Source organism: Nycticebus coucang, chromosome 4 (genome assembly GCF_027406575.1).
Source record: "Nycticebus coucang isolate mNycCou1 chromosome 4, mNycCou1.pri, whole genome shotgun sequence".
NCBI classification, from domain to species: Eukaryota; Metazoa; Chordata; class Mammalia; order Primates; family Lorisidae; genus Nycticebus; species Nycticebus coucang.
In genome coordinates, this window is record NC_069783.1 from 35,166,232 (window position 1) to 35,186,444 (window position 20,213).

At 37.1% G+C, this 20,213-nt stretch overlaps 1 protein-coding gene across 5 annotated transcripts in view; it reads right to left on the minus strand.

Moving 5' to 3' along the window:
- Window positions 1-709: 709 nt before the first annotated feature.
- The window catches only part of HEATR5B (HEAT repeat containing 5B), a 96,964-nt gene continuing 77,460 nt past the window's right edge, over window positions 710-20,213 (minus strand). For 3 of the 5 annotated variants that reach the window (XM_053588575.1, XM_053588573.1, XM_053588576.1), the window contains 7 exons: window positions 19,770-19,897; window positions 17,988-18,132; window positions 17,243-17,509; window positions 15,593-15,817; window positions 7,905-8,056; window positions 5,104-5,317; window positions 710-1,480 (listed from right to left, as the gene is read on the minus strand). In XM_053588575.1, the coding sequence (XP_053444550.1) occupies window positions 1,176-1,480; window positions 5,104-5,317; window positions 7,905-8,056; window positions 15,593-15,817; window positions 17,243-17,509; window positions 17,988-18,132; window positions 19,770-19,897 (1,436 nt within the window). In that variant the 3' untranslated portion in view covers window positions 710-1,175. The remainder of the gene's footprint in view (window positions 1,481-5,103; window positions 5,318-7,904; window positions 8,057-15,592; window positions 15,818-17,242; window positions 17,510-17,987; window positions 18,133-19,769; window positions 19,898-20,213) is intronic. The other 2 variants (XM_053588574.1, XM_053588577.1) reach the window with 2 other exon arrangements.

The following is a 20,213-nucleotide window of genomic DNA, read 5'->3' on the forward strand; positions in this document are numbered from 1 at the left end:
GTAGTATGCCATGGCATCATAACTCATAGTAACTTCAAACTCTTGGGCTCAAGCCACCCTCATGTCTCAGCCTCCCACCTACCTGGGAGTATAGGAGCCTGCCACAATGCTCAGCTAGTTTTTCTATATTTAGTAGAGACAGGGTCTTGTTCTTGCTCATGCTGGTCTAGATCTCCTGAACTCAGGCGATTCACCCACCTCATCCCTCCAGCACCTTGTTCAGCCAAAAGTGACTTGCTTTTGATGATAGGTATAATCTCTGTTACACTGTCTGGTAAAACTCGGCGCCAGAAATTTGCTAGACACTGTGGCAAACATTCACTTTGTGGATTATCTATTTCATGTGGTAAAATTCCAACTGCATGAGAAACTGGCATAACTATAATTATGACTAATGCAATTCTGTAAGCCCTGCAGCACTTAGCTTGACGCCTTATACACAGTAGGCATTCAATAAATATTTGATGAGTAAAACTAACCACCATAGCCAGAAGATGAGGCTCTGTAACTACCAAACATAACTGAGGCCATATTTTTGCCCCCCACCCACAAAAAAAGCAGAACATTATATACCATATTTGAAAGATTTTAATGGACTTTTAAATGAGAATTCTAATATAGTTAACAACTAAAATATAGACAAGCATAATTTAGTAATTTAATATGAAAATTAAAAGACCTATCAGAAAGATAAGAACATTTTGGGAAATGCTTAGAAAATGATTTTATTCATACTATATACACCTCAAAACAGACACTTTCCATTATTTTGGTTACTTCAAAACTTAAAATCTGCTTGCTTTTCAATTGAATTTTTCATGACAGATGCTGGATTCTGACCTGTTTTTTTTCCCTGACATTATCAACAGGCTGCCTGACATGATACAGTTATGTGTTTAGCATTTAAATTTAAAAGACTATGGCTCAGTGTTTAAAAAATAAATTAATTAATAAAAGAGAAACATTTTTAGGGAAAAATGAAAACAAATTCATCACATGATAAAAAAAATCACTCCCTAAAAATCAGTAAGTGGTGTGAACATTATTTCACTTAAATTATTTGGAAGCACAACACCAATATACAAATAAAACAGGACTCATTCTGGAATGATACCATGGCTATCACTAATTACGAGCTAGTTGACAACATAAATAAAAATGAATGGAAGAAAAACTTAAAAAAAACTTGTTTTTAGCTTAATTGTTGGTGCAGAATGAATGGCAGGGGTTGGCTGCCTGGCAGCTGCTTTAGCTTTGCTAGCCTGGCTTGCTCGAACGGCAGTTTCTAGGCGTATTTTCAACTCAGGAGCAGCCCCCATGACTGTCTTGAAAGCATGTGGATATAAAGGTCCAATATGCATTAAATTCTGGAGGGCAAACTCATGAAGATCTCTGGAAGCTGCATTTGCTGAGGCAAAAGAATTTTCATCTAGCAGGTAAGAGATCAAAGTGGGAACGAGAAGAGCAAGTAACTGGACTCCTGTAAATAGCAAAGATAAAATATGAAGAATGATTATGAACCTAAAGGCTATAATAAACTTTAATTTAAATACTACACAATTACTACAAAAGGCTGAATTAGTAGAAAATATAAGTAAACATGTACACTCATAATATATACAAATATATTTATTCATAATATATACACCTCAAAACACACTTTCCATTATTTTGGTTACTTTAAAACTTAAAATCTGCTTGCTTTTCAATTGAATTTTTCATGACACATGCTGAATTCTGACCTATTTTTTCCCCTGACAATCTCAATAGACTGCCTGACAACTTAAGATTTTGTAATCAATAACCCAAAATTAATATTAAATACCTACTAAATGCCCAAGTTACGTTAGGGTTGGAAACTAAGCTTAAGATACATTAATATGTTTTATTTTAAAAATACTAGCTAATTTATAAAGAAAAAAATGTTTTACAATTGCCATCTAGCAGAATGTATTTTGAAAGGAAGATTATGAAATTTTTAAGGACATGCTAGAATGAGGAGATTGAAGTAGAGAACGGAAACCTGAATAGCATACATTTACCATAACTTAAGTAGAACTTGGTATTTCTTTCTTTTCTAAATAGAAATACAAAACAGCTATTGTCACATATAATTTTCCCCAAAAATCCATAGTGAGGGAAAATTCTTCAAAAATAACACAATTACATAACCCTTAGGTTTCAAAAACAAGAACCCATGTCTGGCTGATATAAATTCTAAGCCCTTAAAAAAATTTTATAGAGGCTAACTCTCCTTTTGGTAGTCTGTCTTTCCATAGTAACAAGTCCATCCCAGTACATAAATTTCATTAAAGACAATTATTTTCCTCAACAGTTAACCTTTATATGTAATAGTGTATGTATGCGTGTGTATAAAACCTCTCATCATCACATTGAAAATAATGCTTTTTACACCTTTGTTTATGTTAATTTATTAGAATGACAACTAAAGCCAAGGCAGTGAGAGAGTGGGAAGCGTCTGATACAGAACATGTGACGTAACACTGATATCACCACAGACAATCAGCGAAGCCTTTTAGGATCACATTGGACCTTACTTCCCATCCTCTTTCCCTGCTGTATTTTTTCTCCATGCCACCTATCAATTTCTGCCTCTCACTATTGTATCTATTCTAAAATATCTGTAGTTATACCCATTTTTATTACTATATAAAATTGTACATAGACAAATCTATATGATATCTCTTCATAAAACAAATATGTATGTTTGTCTATGTAGTGTGGGTGTTATTGTCAGTGTTTTCCTACCAGAATGTATGGGAACAGGTACCTTCGTGTGTTTATTTCATGCTATATCCTCAATTCCTAGACCACTACCATGTACACAATAGACACTCAATGACTATTTTTTGAATTAAAAAAAAAATCCACATGTACACACACTCTCCTATAGAAACTACCCAGAAGTTTTTAAATAATTTGATTTTTTAAATATTAAATTTTCAGGAAAAAGAAGGTAACAGGCAAATATTTTAAAAGTCCTAGGTAAATCCTCCAATCTACTTTAGCTGAATATATCTCATACACAATGATAATGGTATTACAGAATAATAACTAACTTTTATAGTAAAAATACAGAAGTATCAAATAAGCTTGAAGCAGAATAGGTTTCAATAGCAGGTTAAAAAATAAGATTTTTGTTTTTTTTTTTCCTTTTGAGACAGAGTCTCACTTTGTCACCCTGGATAGAGTGCAGAGGCATCAGAGCTCACAGCAACCTCACAAGGCTCACAGCAACCTCAAACTCTTGGGCTTAAGTAATCCTGGTCTCAAACTCCTGAGCTCATGTAATCCTCCCACCTTGGCCTCCCAGAGTACTAAGATCACAGATATGAGCCACTGCACCTAAAAAAATCATCTTTTTAAAGACAAATATATAGTGATGAAATCAAGACTTCAGCATTCAGGGAATGAAAAGAAGTATAGTATAAGTCTTTGCCTAAATAAATGTGTGTGGTAGTTCTTCACTAAATAAAAAATAATTTTAAAATATAAAATCTGGAATTATTTTAATAATGATGTTTGGTATTAATACTAATCTTGTTAATTTGTTATAGCTTTTTTTTTTTTTTTGGAATCAAGGTCTCACTCTGTCACTTGGTGCTAGACTGCTGCAGCATCATCATAGCTCACTGCAACCTTGAACAGCTGGGCTCAAGCAATCCTCCAGCCTCAGCCTCCCACGAAGCTGGGACTGTAGCCCACCACACTGGATAATTTTTCCATTCTTTTTTAGAGATGGAATCTCATTTTAGCTCAGGCTAGTCTCAAACTCCTGACCTCAAGCAATCCTACTGCCTCGGCCTCCAAAAGTGCTAGGATTATAGGCATAAGCCATGATGCCCAGCCTATCATAAAGCTTTTATACTTCTATTATGGAGATTAAACTATGTTATTTTAAAAAACCTATTAAATATCCACATTTCTCTTAGTTCTTAAAGGACATATAAGTACATTATCAGTAATTCAATTTAACTTCCTGCTCATAAAAAATAAATATAAATCAATTCAAAACAATATGTTGGCCACGCATGGTTGGCTCACACTTGTCATCCTAGCATTTCAGGAGGCCAAGGCAGGAGGATCACTTAAGGTCAGGAGTTTAAGACCAACCTGAATAAGAGCAAGACCCTGTCTCTACTAAAAACAGAAAATGCAGCCAGGCATAGAGGTATGCCTTTAGTCCCAGCTATTAAGGAGGTTGAGGGAGGAGGATCATTTGAATCTCAGAGTTTGAGATTACAGTGACCTGTGATGATACTATGGCATTCTAGCCGGGGTTAAAGAGTGAGAACTTCTCTCAAAAAACAAAATAGACAAAAACAAAAACAAAGGACTGGGCATGGTAGCTCACAGTTATAATCCTAGCACTCTGAGAGGCCAAGGAAGGTGGACTGCCTGAAGCTCAGGAGTTCACGATCGGCCTGGGCAAAAGTGAGACGCTATCTCTAAAAACAGCTAGGCGTTGTGGCAGGCACCTGTAGTCCTAGCTACTAGGGAGGCTGAGGTGAGAGGATCACTTGAGCCTGAGAGTTTTTAGGTTACTGGGAGCTATGACTCCACAGTACTCTACCAAGGGTGATGATGGAGTGAGACTCTGTCTCAAGAAAAAACAAAACAATAAATAAATAAATAAAAATAAAACCATTATGTTAGTAACATGAGCAAATACATTATGCTTTTAGATAGTAACTGCTCCTTAGTTAACACTGTTACAAAGGTCTGTGTGTAATATCAATAAGATTTAAATACAATACAGATCTTCATTTTAGACTAACAGCTTTTTTTTTTTTTTTTTTGAGACAGAGTCTCACTATGTCGCCATCGGTAGAGTGCCGTGGCATCATAGCTCACAGCAATCTAGAACTCTTGGGTTTAAGCTATTCTTGTTTCAGCCTCCCTAGTAGCTGGGACCACAGGCTCCCACTACAACACCTGACTATTTTTTTTGTTGCAGTTGTCCTGTTGCTTTAGCTAGCCTGGCCAGGTTCGAACCTACCAGCCTGTATGTGGCTAGCGCTATAACCACTGTGCTATGGGTACCAAGCCTAGACTAATAGCTTTTTATATGAACATACTTACTGTTTTGTTCTTCACCAAGAGCAACCAATGTTTCAAGAACTTTGATTCCTTCTTGAACAGCTAAAAGTTCTGTGTTACTGGCTGGTCTGTTTCTTTCAACTGCTTTTAGCTTTTCAACCACTATTGGAGCTAATGAATGGATATAAGGAGTAGAAAGGGCACGATTGGAATGCTGGAACACTGACAGGAGAAGCTGGTAACATTTGGCTTGAACCTAGATAAGAAGATCACTTTATCAATAAACATGCATGATAGTTCTTATTTGCTTTATAATCACACTGCATTTTATTTATTTATTTATTTTTGAGGCAGAGTCTCATTATGTTGCCCTTGGTAGAGTGCTGCGCATCACAGCTCACAGCAACCTCAAACTCTTGGGTCGCCCTCAGTAGAGTGCCGTGCTATCACTGCTCACAGCAACCTCAAACTCCTGGGCTTAAGCTGTTCTCTTGCCTCAGCCTCCTAAGTAGCTGAGAGTATAGGTGCCTGCCACAATGTCCAGCTATATTTTGGCTGTAGTTGTCATTGTTGTTTAGCAGGCCTGGGCCAGGTTCTGTGGCTGGTGCCCTAACCACTAAGCTATGGGTGCCAGGCCATTAAGCTGCATCTTAGTTATATACTGAAAAGCAGTGATACGCAGGATGAAAATGGAAATGAAATTTCTACTCAGAGAAATGGAGTAGAATAATGGAATTTTCAATAAGCTAACTAAATAAAACTGAAATAAAAGGCGCCTGTGGGTCAGTGAGTAGGGTGTCAGCCCCATATACCGAGGGTGGCGGGTTCAAACCCAGCCCTGGTCAAACTGCAACAAAAAATAGCCAGGCGTTCTTGGCAGGCACCTGTGGTCCCAGCTACTCGGGAGGCTGAGGCAAGAGAATCGCCTAAGCCCAGGAGTTGGAGTTTGCTATGAGCTGTGTGATACCACGGCATTCTACCGAAGGTGACGAAGTGAGACTCTGTCTCTTAAAAAAAAAACCAAAAAACAAAAAAAATTCCTTATAATTACTAAATCACCAAGCATATGTAATTTTTAGTATGTCTAGAGTGCGAAAAGCTAGAAAACAGTAATTCCAATTTCTGTCTTTAATTCTTCCTTTAATGTACACTTGTTCTCCCCATTTTACTCTAATGTATTTCGAAAGGAAGCCTAATATTTGAATGATCTGAAATAAAGCTATAAAAATACATTTCCTAGATACCTAAAACCCATCTGATTTTCTGTCAGGCCTAGAATGTAAGGTGTCACATACTCTGCTTTAGATTAGACAGCTTCATATTAATAATTCAAAAAAAAAGGAAGGAAGGGAGAGACGCAAGCCCCATCAACATATGGGACAAAGAGTGGAGTAAAGCTATTTCGGTGCTTTGGTAGAACACAGGTGGCCAAACCTCAGTGGGCATCAAAAATACTTGGGGAACGTGGGACTGCAAACTAATACAGCCTCTTTGGAAAGAAGTATGGAGAATCCTCAAAGAACCAAGTTAGACTTCCCATTTGACTCCATAATCCCACTACTAGGCATCTTCCCAGAAGAAAAAAAAAAACATTTTATGATAAGGACACTTGCACTAGACTGTTTATCGCAGCTCAAATGACAATCATCAAAATGTGGAAACAGCCTAAATGCCCACAAGCTGTGGTATATGTACACCATGGAATATTATTCAGGCATAAAAAGATAGAGACTTCACATCTTTTGTATTAACCTGGATGGAGTTGGAACACATTCTTCTTAGTAAAGTATCACAGGAATGGAGAAGCAAGAATCCAATGTACTCAATTCTAATTTGAAGCCAGTAGATGAGCTAATACATGCCCATAAGAGGAAAAACTCCAATCAATTCAAGGCGAGGGGTAGGGGAATGAGGGAGCAGGAAGAGGGGAGGAGGACAGGCGTGCTCCCACTTAATGGGCACAATGTTAGGGTGTATGGCACACCTCTTAGGGGCAGGACACAATAGAAGGCCTTTACCTAACAAATGTAAACACTGTAACCTAATTTTTTGTACCCTCAATTAACCTGAAACAATTAAAAAAAAAAAAAAAAAAACTTGGGGAACATTTTAAATCTACAGATTCCTGAGCCACAAATTTGGAGACTGTGTGTGATTCAGGAAGATAGTGGTAGAGTCCAAGAATGCTTCTAGACTGATTTTTTTCCTGATGTTCAGCAGGTTTCAGAAACATTAGACTTTGACATCATCAAATAAAACTTATTTTCCAGGGCGGCGCGTGTGGCTCAGTGGGTAGGGCGCCGGCCCCATATGCTGAGGGTGGTGGGTTCAAACTCTGCCTTGGCCAAACTGCAACAAAAAATAGCCGGGCATTCTGGTGGGTGCCGGTGGTCCCAGCTACTTGGGAGGCTGAGGCAAGAGAATTGCCTACGCCCAGGAATTGGAGGTTGCTGTAAGCTGTGTGATGCCATGACACTCTACCGAGGGCCATAAAGTAAGACTCTGTCTCTACAAAAAAAAAAAAAAAAAATTAGTTTCCAGACAAACTTAGAGTTTATAATAGGTTCATTAAAACATGTAATCATGTAAACTTATCTTTAATGTCCTTGCTGTTATTTAAATAAACATTGGAAAACATAATCATGAACTTCTGTAAAGTCTCTACCAATATGTCTTAGGGTTGATCAAATATTTCAGACACTGGAGAATTACTGCATATGTGAATAAACATACATAAGTCTCTCTCCTTGTGCTTAAACCCAGTAATCTTTTCCAATTTGAAACTTACTTGGTAAAGTAGAATGTTTATCTCTACATTTATAATTGTTTTAAGTGTAACTTACCCATGGGTCACATGAATTTAATGCATTTTTAAATCTGTTCATGCAGCCGTTCTGTAATGACTGGACTCCTATTATTTCACTACTGGCAGACCACAGGAAGAGTGCAATTGCTGTTAACATGCTTACTTCATCAGGTGTAGGCACAGAGTCTTCTGAAAATTAAAAATAAAAGTAATGGGTGTTTTCTAAAATGTTTTGGAATCTCAATCTTAAACAACTCTCTCTCTGTCCTCTGTATTTATAGCAGTGCCAGCTCACAGCAACCTCAAACTCCTGGGTTCAAGTGATTCTCCTGCCTCAGCCTCCGGAATAGCTGGGACTATAGGCACTCACCACAATACCCAGCTAATTTTTCTATTTTTAGTAGAGATGGGCTCTTGATCTTATTCAGTCTGGTCTTGAACACACAAACTCAAGCAATCTTTCCTCCTTGGCCTCCCACAGTACTAGGATTACAGACATGAGCCACCATGATTAAATATATAAAGTTAAATGATTATAAGATATTCTGCTTACCTGAAAAACCCAGAGTAGACTTTTCTTAGTAATATTACTTTTCAACTTAGTAAATACGAAAACCTATAAATTCCACATGACCATAAAAAAAAAACTGCATCATTTCCTAAAAATGCCATTGTTACAATTTTAAGGAATTCTAGCTATTACAAGCATTTATTCAGGAATATATTCAATTTTAACCTAACAGAAATAAAATATGCAGTTAGAAATATGAACATCTATTCTAAAGAAGAACATACAAAATTCGAGATCCAAACTATATTGTAATTACCATTTCTTCAACAACTGAATTTATCAACACTTTCTGTGTGAATTTGGGCTAACTTGGCAATTATAAATATCCAATGATAACCTGTATTTTTTTAGGATTGAGAACATACAGATTTGATATTCTAACATTATCTCATAATGAGGGTATCAGCTTTCATAAAATACTTGTGGAATGGGGCTGAGAACAATAGTTTATATAAAGTCCTTTAACATAAAGGAAAAAAGGCTAAGAAAAAAAGAGATTTAAAATTAGAAGAATTTAACCAAGTTATAAAAATCTGAGTCACAAATATTAAAAACTTGAGAACTCCACAGTAGGAATGTTACTCTACATGGAATAAGAACTATCTCTTATTCAGAGTTTGTGATATTATAAGCAATTTTTTTGTCAGAAAATTATTTTATTTTTAAGTTGTGATTTTAAGAAGACTAGACATCTAGGCTGGTCATGGTAGCTCACATCTATAATCCCAGGACTTGAGGAGGCCAAGATTCAAGACAAACCTGGACAACATGGTGAGACCTAATCTCTATCCCCACCCCAAAGCCTCTTTAGAGAAAGGACTGATTCTAGAACAGAAACAGGTAAAATATGAGATTAGTCTGCTACATCTCGGTGCCAGAAAGTGAGGAAGTGCTCAAGAAATAATGAGGACATGTGCAAATAGTGAAATAGTAGTAGACACACTGGATTAAGAAAAGAACCACGAATCTGTACTGATAGTAATGAATAAATATACAATGAAAGGCAAACAGAAAGTGCTTCCTTTCAGTAGAATGCCAGCTAATAATGTAAAAGAAATGTGGATTAGAAAATTATCATTTTGAAACCATAAATGGTTCAGATACAATAGATGCTAAAACCATGATGTGAAAGTTTGATGGGGAAGAGACAACTGACATAGTCTTACAGCATCTCCCCACGGATTACTTATTAACTATAAATCAGAAAAACAGCAATTTTATAGAGGAGAAATATGGCAGGTATCATCTTAATAAAGTTACTAAGGCAAAGATTCCCAATAATTGGACAAGTAAATATTATATGACTCCTTACGTGATATGCTGAGAAAGACACACTACTTACGGTATTCCTCCCAAAAATGCAGAAATGGAATCTGATCAGTTTTACTGAGGAAAAAAAATCAGCCAATTCTAAATGGAGAAACATTCTACATAATACATAGCCGTGCTCTTCAAAAACATTAATGTCGTGAAAGATAAAAGCTGATCAACTGCCCCAGATTAAAGGGGACTAAAGCACTACGATGACTAAATAAAAACAAACAAGCTGTATGAAAGTCATTATTAGGACGACTGGTAAAATTTGCATATAAACAATCATGGCATTGTATCAATGTTAACTTGCCTAAATTTGATAATTCTTCCGTGGTTATGTAAGGGAATATCCTTGTCATGAAATATTTAGGAGTAAAGAGTCATGATGACTTCAACCTATCCTCAAATTGTTCAACAAAATTAATAAGATGATAATGATTATAGAGAGAGTAAAAACCCCTATGTGGCAAAATGTTAACAACTAGCAAATGTAGGAGAGGATATGATGGAACTTACTATGCTATTTTCACAACTTTTTAAAAAAAAACTGTCTCACTCTGTTGCCCAGGCTGGAGTGTAGTGATGTGATCACAGCTCACTGCAACCTCAAATCCCGGGGCTCAAATGATCCTCCTGCCTCAGCCTCCCAAGTAACTGGGACTAGTGGCACATGCCACCACACCCAGCTAATTTTTCTATTTTTTCTAGAGATAGGGTCTTACTATGTTGTTCAGAGTAGTCCTTTGCCTGGGCAACAAAGACAAACCTGGACAACATAGTGGATGTAGTTGAAGTACAAGGATGACAGGCATGACCCACCCAGTCTTTTGAAACTTTCTTTAGTTTGAAATTTATTTCAAAATCAAAAGTTCTAAAAATGAAAAGAAATGATGTAGCAATCTTTTTTTTTTTTGTAGAGACAGAGTCTCACTGTACCGCCCTCGGTAGAGTGCTGTGGCGTCACATGGCTCACAGCAACCTCTAACTCTTGGGCTTACGCGATTCTCTTGCCTCAGCCTCCCGAGCAGCTGGGACTACAGGCGCCCGCCACAATGCCCAGCTATTTTTTTTTGTTGTTGTTGTTGTTGCAGTTTGGCCGGGGCTGGGCTTGAACCCGCCACCCTCGGCATATGGGGCCGGCGCCCTACTCACTGAGCCACAGGCGCCGCCCTGATGTAGCAATCTTAACAGTGGCTTATTACATCCAAAGTAATTAATGTGTGTATATGGATTCACATATATATATATATATACACATATTTTTAAAGTGAAGATTTCTTCTTTATAAAAGGAAATAGGATTTCCACATGGAAATTCTGTGTTATAAAACTTTTCTTGTTGGGCCAGGCATGGTGGCTTATGCCTGTAATGCTAGCCTTCTGGGAGGCCAAGGCAGGTGGATTGCCTGAGCTCACAGGTTTGAGACCAGCCTGAGCAAGTGCAAGACACCCCCACCCCAACCCCATCTCTAAAAAAAAACTGCCAGGCGCTGTGGCAGGCGCATATAGGGGAGGCTGAGACAAGAGAATTGCTTGAGCCCAAGAGTTTGAGGTTGCTGGGAGCTATGACGCCTTGGCACTCTACCAAGGATGACAAAGTGAGACTGTCCCAAAAAAAAAATTTTTTTTTTCTTGTTAAGCAGGGGATCTACTTGCTTTATTATACGAATACTGTATGAATATACCTGTGGCCTTGATCCTTACTTTATAACTTACTTTATAGACTATGTCTCCTGGGAATTCAGCTTTTAACAGAATATCTTGGGTAAGTTAATTCTATTATCAGACCTTCAAATTTCACCTCATATGAATAAACAGCTTGATAAATTATCAAAACTTTCCCTTACATGTAAAGGACAATTTAAAAAATATTGACTCTGGATCCTCCCCAACAAAAATTAAAGCAGTATTTATATTTTTAAATAAATTCTTAACTATTTCTTCATCTGATTATTCCTATCTATATGCACACATACACACATATATAAATATAGCATTTAATATTTCATCAGTTTGTTAAAATCTACCTTAAGAAGCAAAATATGAACTCTTGATAAAGCTAACATAGTTTTAGTAACATTAATGAAATTACAGTTGTCAGGGTATTTTCTCCCAATGAACAGATGAGTTGTATAAATTTTTCCCTTATAGGCGCCTGTAGCACAGTGGTTATGGTGCCAGCCACATGTACTGAAGGTGGCAGGTTAGAACCCAGCCCTGGTCAGCTGAACAACGACAAATGCAACAAAAAATAGCCGGGCGTTGTGGCGGGCACCTGTAGTCCCAGCTACTTGGGAGGCTGAGGCAAGAAAATCGCCTAAGCCCAAGAGCTGGAGGTTGCTGTGAGCTGTGACGTCATAGCACTCTACTGAGGGCAACAAAGTGAGACTGTTTCTTTAAAAAAAAAAAAAAGAAGTAAAGTATATGAGACAGAAAATAAAACTTGTAACTCTACGACCTGTAATAATTTAGGTTTAATTTCTAGGTTTTGGTTTAAGTTCTTCTGATTTGGGTTAGTCTTTGTATAGTTGCTTATAAACATATTTAATAGATATAATGGATATATAATCCTAATGAATATACTATCATGTATTTTATAATTTTTCCCACTGCTGGACAGTTATAGTTTTCTCACATTTTCATTATCGTAAGACAGACGTAATAGGTGATAAATAACCTTGACCATATTTTTCGATCAGTAAGGCCAAAGAATATGTAATCAAAGGCTCTTTGTACATCCTACAGAATTAATTCCCTAAAAGTTTAAACCATTTTAAAATATCTTTAGTAAAGCATTAAAATGTTTTTCTCCTTAGTAGGTCTGAAAGTCTGAAGAGAGGGAGAGAGAGGGAGAAGAAAGGAAGGAATTTAGGATGACACAGGCCGATCAGAACGAGCTGTCCCTAAATGAATAAAAGAGTATGAAACAAAACTGAATGTGGGGGCGGCGCCTGTGGCTCAACGGGTAGGGCGCCGGTCCTATATGCCGGAGGTGGTGGGTTCAAGCCCAGCCCCGGCCAAAAAAAAAAAAAAAAAAAAAAAAAAAAAAACTGAATGTGGAAAAGTAAAATAAAGGCTGAATGTGTCCAGCTAATGCAATTAAAAAAAAAAAAATGTTTTTCTCCTGAAAAAAAAAAAAAAATGTTGTTCTCCTGGTACCAATTCCAGCTGTGCATAGTTACTTAAAAAATCATTTTTGCAAGTAAAACTTTATATTGTTCTGTTTATGTTTACATTTCTTTACTTACTAATATGGCTCATTTTTTATATGCTTGGTGGCGATTTTTATTTCCTTTTTTTAGTAACATGTATTTTTTCTTTCTTCTTTCATCCAGTGGAAGTTAAGGGAATTTCTTCTAGGACCTCTTTGTACAGTAATGGCAGCAACATGACAAATATTTTTGTCAGCTGTCTTTTTTTTCGGCTATCATTTAATGTAAGATGTTTGGACGGGGTAGAAGTTCATTTCAGCTTTTTTTTTCAGCTATCATTTAATGTAAGATGTTTGGGCGGGTAGAAGTTAATTTCTGCATAGACCAATACATTGATATTTTTCTGAGATATTGTTCACAGACTTATTTTTGCCATCTGACATAAAAGATTCGCCTATATTTTGTTTGCCAAATTTTTAAATTTTACATTATCATTTAAATTTATCTGGTACATTTTGTGATTCATGATACAAAGGGAGGACTTAACTGCAATTTATTTCTCAAACAGCTAACTGACACAAACCATTTGAAGGATAATGACTGCGCCTTAATCATGTGTTACATTCTCATGTAGATTTAATAAATGGCTGTTTCAAAGCAATCTGTTCTGCTTTGTTCCATTGTCCCATCCACTGATTCTCTGGCCCAGTCTATAGTTTTAGAAATTGTGGTCGTTTTTTAACAGGCAAAATGACAAATCTTTCTTTACTATTCTTTGTTTTCAGTTTTTTGGTTTTATTTATTTTATTTATTTTTTTTTTTTGCAGTTTAGGCCAGGGCTGAGTTTGAACCCGCCACCTCTGGCATATGGGGCCAGCCCTCTACTCCTTTGAGCCACAGGTACTGCCCTGTTTTATTCTTTTTTTTAATTGAGACAAGGTCTGACTATGTTGCCCTCGTTAGAGTGCCCTAGCGTCACAGCTCACAGCCACCTCAAACTCTTGGGCTTAGGTGATTCTCTTGCCTCAGTTGTCATTGTTGGTCAGCTAGCCTGGGCTGGTTTCATACCCCACCAGCCTTGGTGTATGTGGCTGGGGCCATAAGCACTGTGCTACGGGTGCCAAGCCTGTTTTCAGTTCTTTTACATATTTTTTACAATAGAAATAAAACTTGAAATAAAAAGTCAAACAGAAGAGAGAAAAACGTCGGTATTTCCCCCTAAACACAAACATAGAAAATGCTTATACTTAGTAGGAAAATGAAATATGCAAATTAAGACACTAAGATGGTACATTTTACCTATCATATAGTAAAATTTAAAAATCTGCCAATATTGGTGAGTATATGGGGAAACAGATTATCATATACTGCTGTGGGCACAGTGAATTCATATAACTATGGTGGAAACAATTTTGCAATGTCTGATAAAATTAAAATTAGAAAAAGCAAAAACATCCTTGACAGGATGTTTTTGTAACTGATAAATAATTGATAAGTACATGTGACAGAAAACCATACAGGAGTTAAAAAAATGAGAATTTTATATATTCACATTAATAGATCTAAAAATAATTTACTGTTGAGTAAGAGAATAAAGGTTGACTGAGATATTACTTATATAAATTTTAAAATACAAAGACTTTATGTTGCTCATAATTATCTCACTGTATATGAATACACAAATTAACAGCTAGTTATTAACATAACTAACATATGTTAATATAGAAAATATACGTATTGGGCGGCGCCTGTGGCTCAGTCAGTAAGGTGCCGGCCCCATACACCGAGGGTGGTGGGTTCAAACCCGGCCCCGGCCAAACTGCAACCAAAAAATAGCCCGGCGTTGTGGCGGGCGCCTGTAGTCCCAGCTACTCGGGAGGCTGAGGCAAGAGAATCGCTTAAGCCCAGGAGTTGGAGGTTGCTGTGAGCTGTGTGAGGCCATGGCACTCTACCGAGGGCTATAAAGTGAGACTCTGTCTCTACAAAAAAAAAAAAAAAAAAAAAGAGAAAATATACGTATTTATACAGATATTTTGAGATTAAAATACATTAATATCAACATTGTGATTCCATTTGGAAATATGTTGGGGTAGTGAGAGATGCTTCAATTTTCTTTCTTACTTTATTACTTTAATTGTAAAAAGCAACTTGAAGCAAACATAAATAGGTTCACATATGTCAATTCTGGCCAGAAATTCTTTTTTTTTTTAAACCTCCCAACAAGTATGTAAGTACTAAGACAAGGACATTTAGAGTCAACAACTCAGAAAGCAGTATTACATTTCACACCTGAAAGATGTTACTAAAACACTCCTCTGAGTTGATTCAGTATTATGCACCAGTTTCTGACAAGTTTATTCACCTAATTACAGAGTAAACATATCTCCTAATAAACTTTTTTTTTGAGGCAAATTCTCACTTTGCTGGCCTCTGTATAGTGCCGTGGCATCACAGCTCACAGCAACTTCAAACTCCTGGGCTTAAGGAATTCTCTTGCCTCAGTCTCCCAGGTAGTTGAGACTACAGGTGTCCGCCACAATGCCCAGCTTTTTTGTTGTACTTGTCATTGTTGTTTGGCAGGCCCAGCCGGGTTCGAACCCATCAGCCCCGGTGTTATGTGGCCAGCACCCTAGCTGCTGAGTCACAGGCGCTGCCCCAGATTAAACATTTTTAAACTCTGATAGCTTACCTGGTTGAGAATATTCCAGGATACATGCAAGAGTGCTGCGAATTAGAGCTGTCCACTGTTTTTGAGTTTCCTCGGTTTTGGCCATTGAAAGTGTCACAATACTTTTAATCCCTTGAAGAGCTGCACTGACTGGTGGAGGAACCTGATTATCTGCAGACTTGATTGCTGTGTCTTTCAATATTCTTGCAATTAAGAAAAGAATTGTGGGCAGAATTGTCATACATCCTGAAATAAAAATAAATAAGATTGCCTCATAATTATTTCAGTCCCCATACTATAGTTGTTTCCACTGCTTATATTTTTTGTAGTTGATTGTGGTTTAATATTGTTCCTTTGCCTTGTTTTTATACAAAATTCCCTGCATTACGATTACTATAACTCAATGTTTAAGAAAGTGCCAGGTTATTTCCAACAAACCAGAATTGGTATTGGCTCAGCGCCTGTAGCTCAGTGAGTAGGGTGCCAGCCACATACACCGAAGATGGTGGGTTTAAGCATGGTCTGGGCCTGCTAAACAACAATAACTGCAACCAAAAAAAAAAAAAAAAAAATAGCCAGGCATTGTGGCGGGAACTTATAGTCCCAGCTACTCAGGAGGCTGAGACAAGAGAATCGCTTAAGCCCAAGAGTTTGAGTTTGCTGTGAGCTGTGATATCACAACTCTCTACCCAGGGTGACATAGTGAGACTCTGTCTTAATATAAAAAAAAAAAAGAATTGATATTTTCTTTTCTTCCCAGCTAGCCTTAATTTTATTACTTCCAATATTTTATCTGTTTAATATTTCACACCCTTCATAATGAAAATGAGAAAAGAGGATAGAAAACAGGAGAACTCTACCATGCACTTTAAGAAGTATCTAAGTAACTCCATGTATCTTACAGCAATTCTAAGACATGTATGTGATCAACCCTCACTACATGAAGGTCAACCTATTCAAGCCAAAAAAATAAAAAACTAAGGGAGAAGGAAAGAAGAAATGAAAAGAACTCTCGAAATTTGAAAGAACTCAAAGTTAAACGTACCAGTCGAGAAAAGAGTCCTTTCCCCACTCTCACATGCAGCCATTGTAGCCTCTGCCTGCAAGGGTCCCATTATTTAGAATTCACTATTCCATTATGTAGGGTAATTCTAAGATCTAGAAAGGTCTTCCTTGTGTTGATATGAAATTTTCCAATATATTTACTGTTATTATTTTTACTTTCCAGACAAAACAGAGGGAAAGTCTACTTTGACATACAGTAGTTCTTCACTATCTACAGAATTTTTTAGCCATAATTTCTTGAGTTGCTCCACAGAGTTGGCTGTCACTCTTCTCTGACATTCTTTGTTTCTTCAATGTTACTCAAGAGTGGCAACCCAGATCAGAAAATAGAGTTTAGTAATTCCACCTTGTGTCTATCAGCTGACATTCAATGTCTCTCTCCAATACACAGTTTGCTTGAAACTTATCTGAAAAGAACAACTTTGGTTTGTGATTTTTTGAATTTTTAATCTTTATAAGTTCCTACAGATAAATAAAGCTTTAAAAAAAGACCAATTTCTCATTTCATACTTGAGATTTAAGAGGAGAAGAAGTTGTAACAGTGCTTAAACTAAAAGTTTTTCTACTAAAATAGAACATATTTCCAAATAGTGATCAATACCGTACCAGCAGGTGAACACAGGGATGGTAAATCAGAGAGTATGGTAACTGTGGCTGCCACCAAACGAGCACTTTCTTCTGACAGTCGAGTTTTAGTAGCTATGTGACTTGGAGAGTCCGACATCTTGGTACTGAGATGTGGCATATGCCGCACTAGAATGAACATCAACAGCTCCATAGTTGCAAACACAAGAGATTTTCCGGGAATGAGACCACCACTGTCACCTCCTTCTCCTAATACAGCACAGGACTCTTTTTCCATGTCATCTTCATCTTAAGTAACAGATAATTTAGTGAATTTCCAGCAAAAAAAAAAAATAACAAATACCATATCAAACAATATAACAAGTGTATTTAAAAAATTATTTCAAAAGGATTTAGAAGTAAATGTCTAACTGATGCCACACATCTTTCTCAGTATAACTCTCCGCTTTCCTCGAATTCTGTGCACTGACCTCTCCCTAAAAGCACAGGGAAAATCTTTATTAGGTATTTTTATTAGGTTATGTATTTTATTACATACGTATTTATTAGGTTATGCATTCCATAATAGGAATAATACATACAGTAGGTAGAAGCAAATAAAACTGATACTTTCGAAGGTGAAAAATAGTTAAATATCAGCAATTTCATCTGGTGTTTTCAAGTCTTCTAAATATATCATTTTTTTATTAAAAACTTAACATTAATATTTTAAAAATTAAACTACAAATAAAATTTACTTTGAGTTAGTATAATTTCTAGTGCTTACTTAGAGTATTTCTTTTTTCTTGCAAGTAATCCTGAGCAGCTCTTACTATCTGTTGTACGACTCCAGTAACCAACAGCTGAACGGAGGATGGGTTCCAGGTCAACAGGAGACGGTGCAGAACACTCAGCAACTCAACACCAATCAGCTATTATAAATACATACAAATACACTTAATTATTTTAATTTCAAAAGAGAAATTTATATTATTTAAATCTAAGAAAATATACACATAAAAATATAGAAATTTGGTAGTTAAAATTAATATATGAGACTATATGTCAAGTAAGAAAGAACATTATAACAACCTGGAGAAATGGTCTCATTTTATCCCAACGTATTTTTAAGCAACAAAGGACTTTACACATTTTATCAAGTTTTATATTCAATGATTAATATTCTCTTATTGGAAAGAAATACTTAGGCTAAATATTATTGATAGGGTCTAGTGCCACTAAAATTCATAATTTGCAACCTAAGCTGAATACCAAGGGTTGTCTCCTAAAGAGTACAGATTTCTGGTGAGCCTCTTTCCTATTCACCCCAGCAACTATAATATTATAAATTTTCACCACCTACTTTAAGCCCCTTACCATCTTCCACATCAAATCCATCCAATGAACCTAGGTCAATTTCAAAAAGAGGGGGAAAAAAACTCAACTGCAACCAAAGCCATCTTTACCTCTTCCCTTAAGATCAGGCTTCCAGTCTCTTATCTAAGGCTGGTAATGTGTTCCCTAATCCTGTCCTAATGACTTCCCAGGGATTCTTCAAGGACCTCAATTATCTCTTGTCTTCATAGTGAAAAAGGCTGTGCCTCTCATAAGTCTCTGAGATGCTTTTATCTACCACCATGTCATCTATCTGTTCTGCTTCTTCTATTCCCAGGCTGGATGCCTCCACTTCCTATACCCTCTTATTCATTCTTTTTCTTTCTTTTTTTTTGAGACAGAGTCTCACTATGTCGTCCTTGGTAGAGTGCCGTGGTGTCACAGCTCACAGCAACCTCAAACTCTTGGGCTTAAGTGATTCTCTTGCCTTAGCCTCCCAAGTAGCTGGGACTATAGGCACCCGCCACAGCACTCAGCTATTTTGTTGTTGCTGTTGTTGCAGTTGTCATTATTGTTTAGCTGGCCCAGGCCAGGTTCAAACCGGCTAGCCTTGGTGTATGTGGCTGGCACGTACTGTAACCACTGTGCTACGGGCGCTGAGCCAGTACAGCCAAATCTTGAATATTTATTTTATATTAATTGTCATAATATAATATATAATATTTCTTTCCTTTTTCTTTTTTTTTTTTTTTTTGAGACAGTCTTATTTTGTTGCCTCTGGTAGAGTGCTGTGGCATCATAGCTCACAACAACCTCAAACTCTTGGGCTCAAGCAATTCTCTTGCCTTAGCCTCCCAAGTAGCTGGGACTACAGGCGCCTGCCACAACACCCGGCTATTTTTTGTTTTTCTTCAGTTTTTGGCCAGGGCTGGGTTTGAATCTACCACCTCCGGCATATGGGGCCAGTGCCCTATTCCTTTGAGACACAGGCGCCACCCAACACTCGGCTATTTTTAGAGACATGATCTCGCTCTGGCTCAGGCTGGTCTTGAACCCGTGAACGCAGGTGATCCACCTGCCTCAGCCTCCCAGAGTGCTGGGATTACAGGCCAGCCACTGTGCCTGGCCAATATTTATTTTCTATATAAAAAAATTATCTTAAATATGATTAAGACAAAGCATACAATTATCTATTATAAATCTGAAATAAAAAATTATTATAGAAAAACTATACCTGATCTTCTGCAATATGGATTCGAGCATAAGGAGAATCTAGCAAGGTATGCAAAGCCTGTAGACATGCTGTGACATGCTCAATAGGCTCCTCAGGTCTAGGGGAACAAAGAAACTGTATACTCACACCTGAAATGTACAAAACAAAAATACAGTGTTTTCAATATAAAACACTTTGTTGTTTAGACACCATATTTTTTTCTTTATTTTTATCTTTTTTTTTTTTTTTTTTTTGTAGAGACAGAGTCTCACTTTATGGCCCTCGGTAGAGTGCCATGGCATCACACAGCTCACAGCAACCTCCAACTCCTGGGCTGAAGCGATTCTCTTGCCTCAGCCTCCCGAGTAGCTGGGACTACAGGTGCCCGCCACAATGCCCAGCTAGTTTTTGGTTACAGTTCAGCCGGGGCCGGGTTTGAACCCGCCACCCTCGGTATATGGGTCC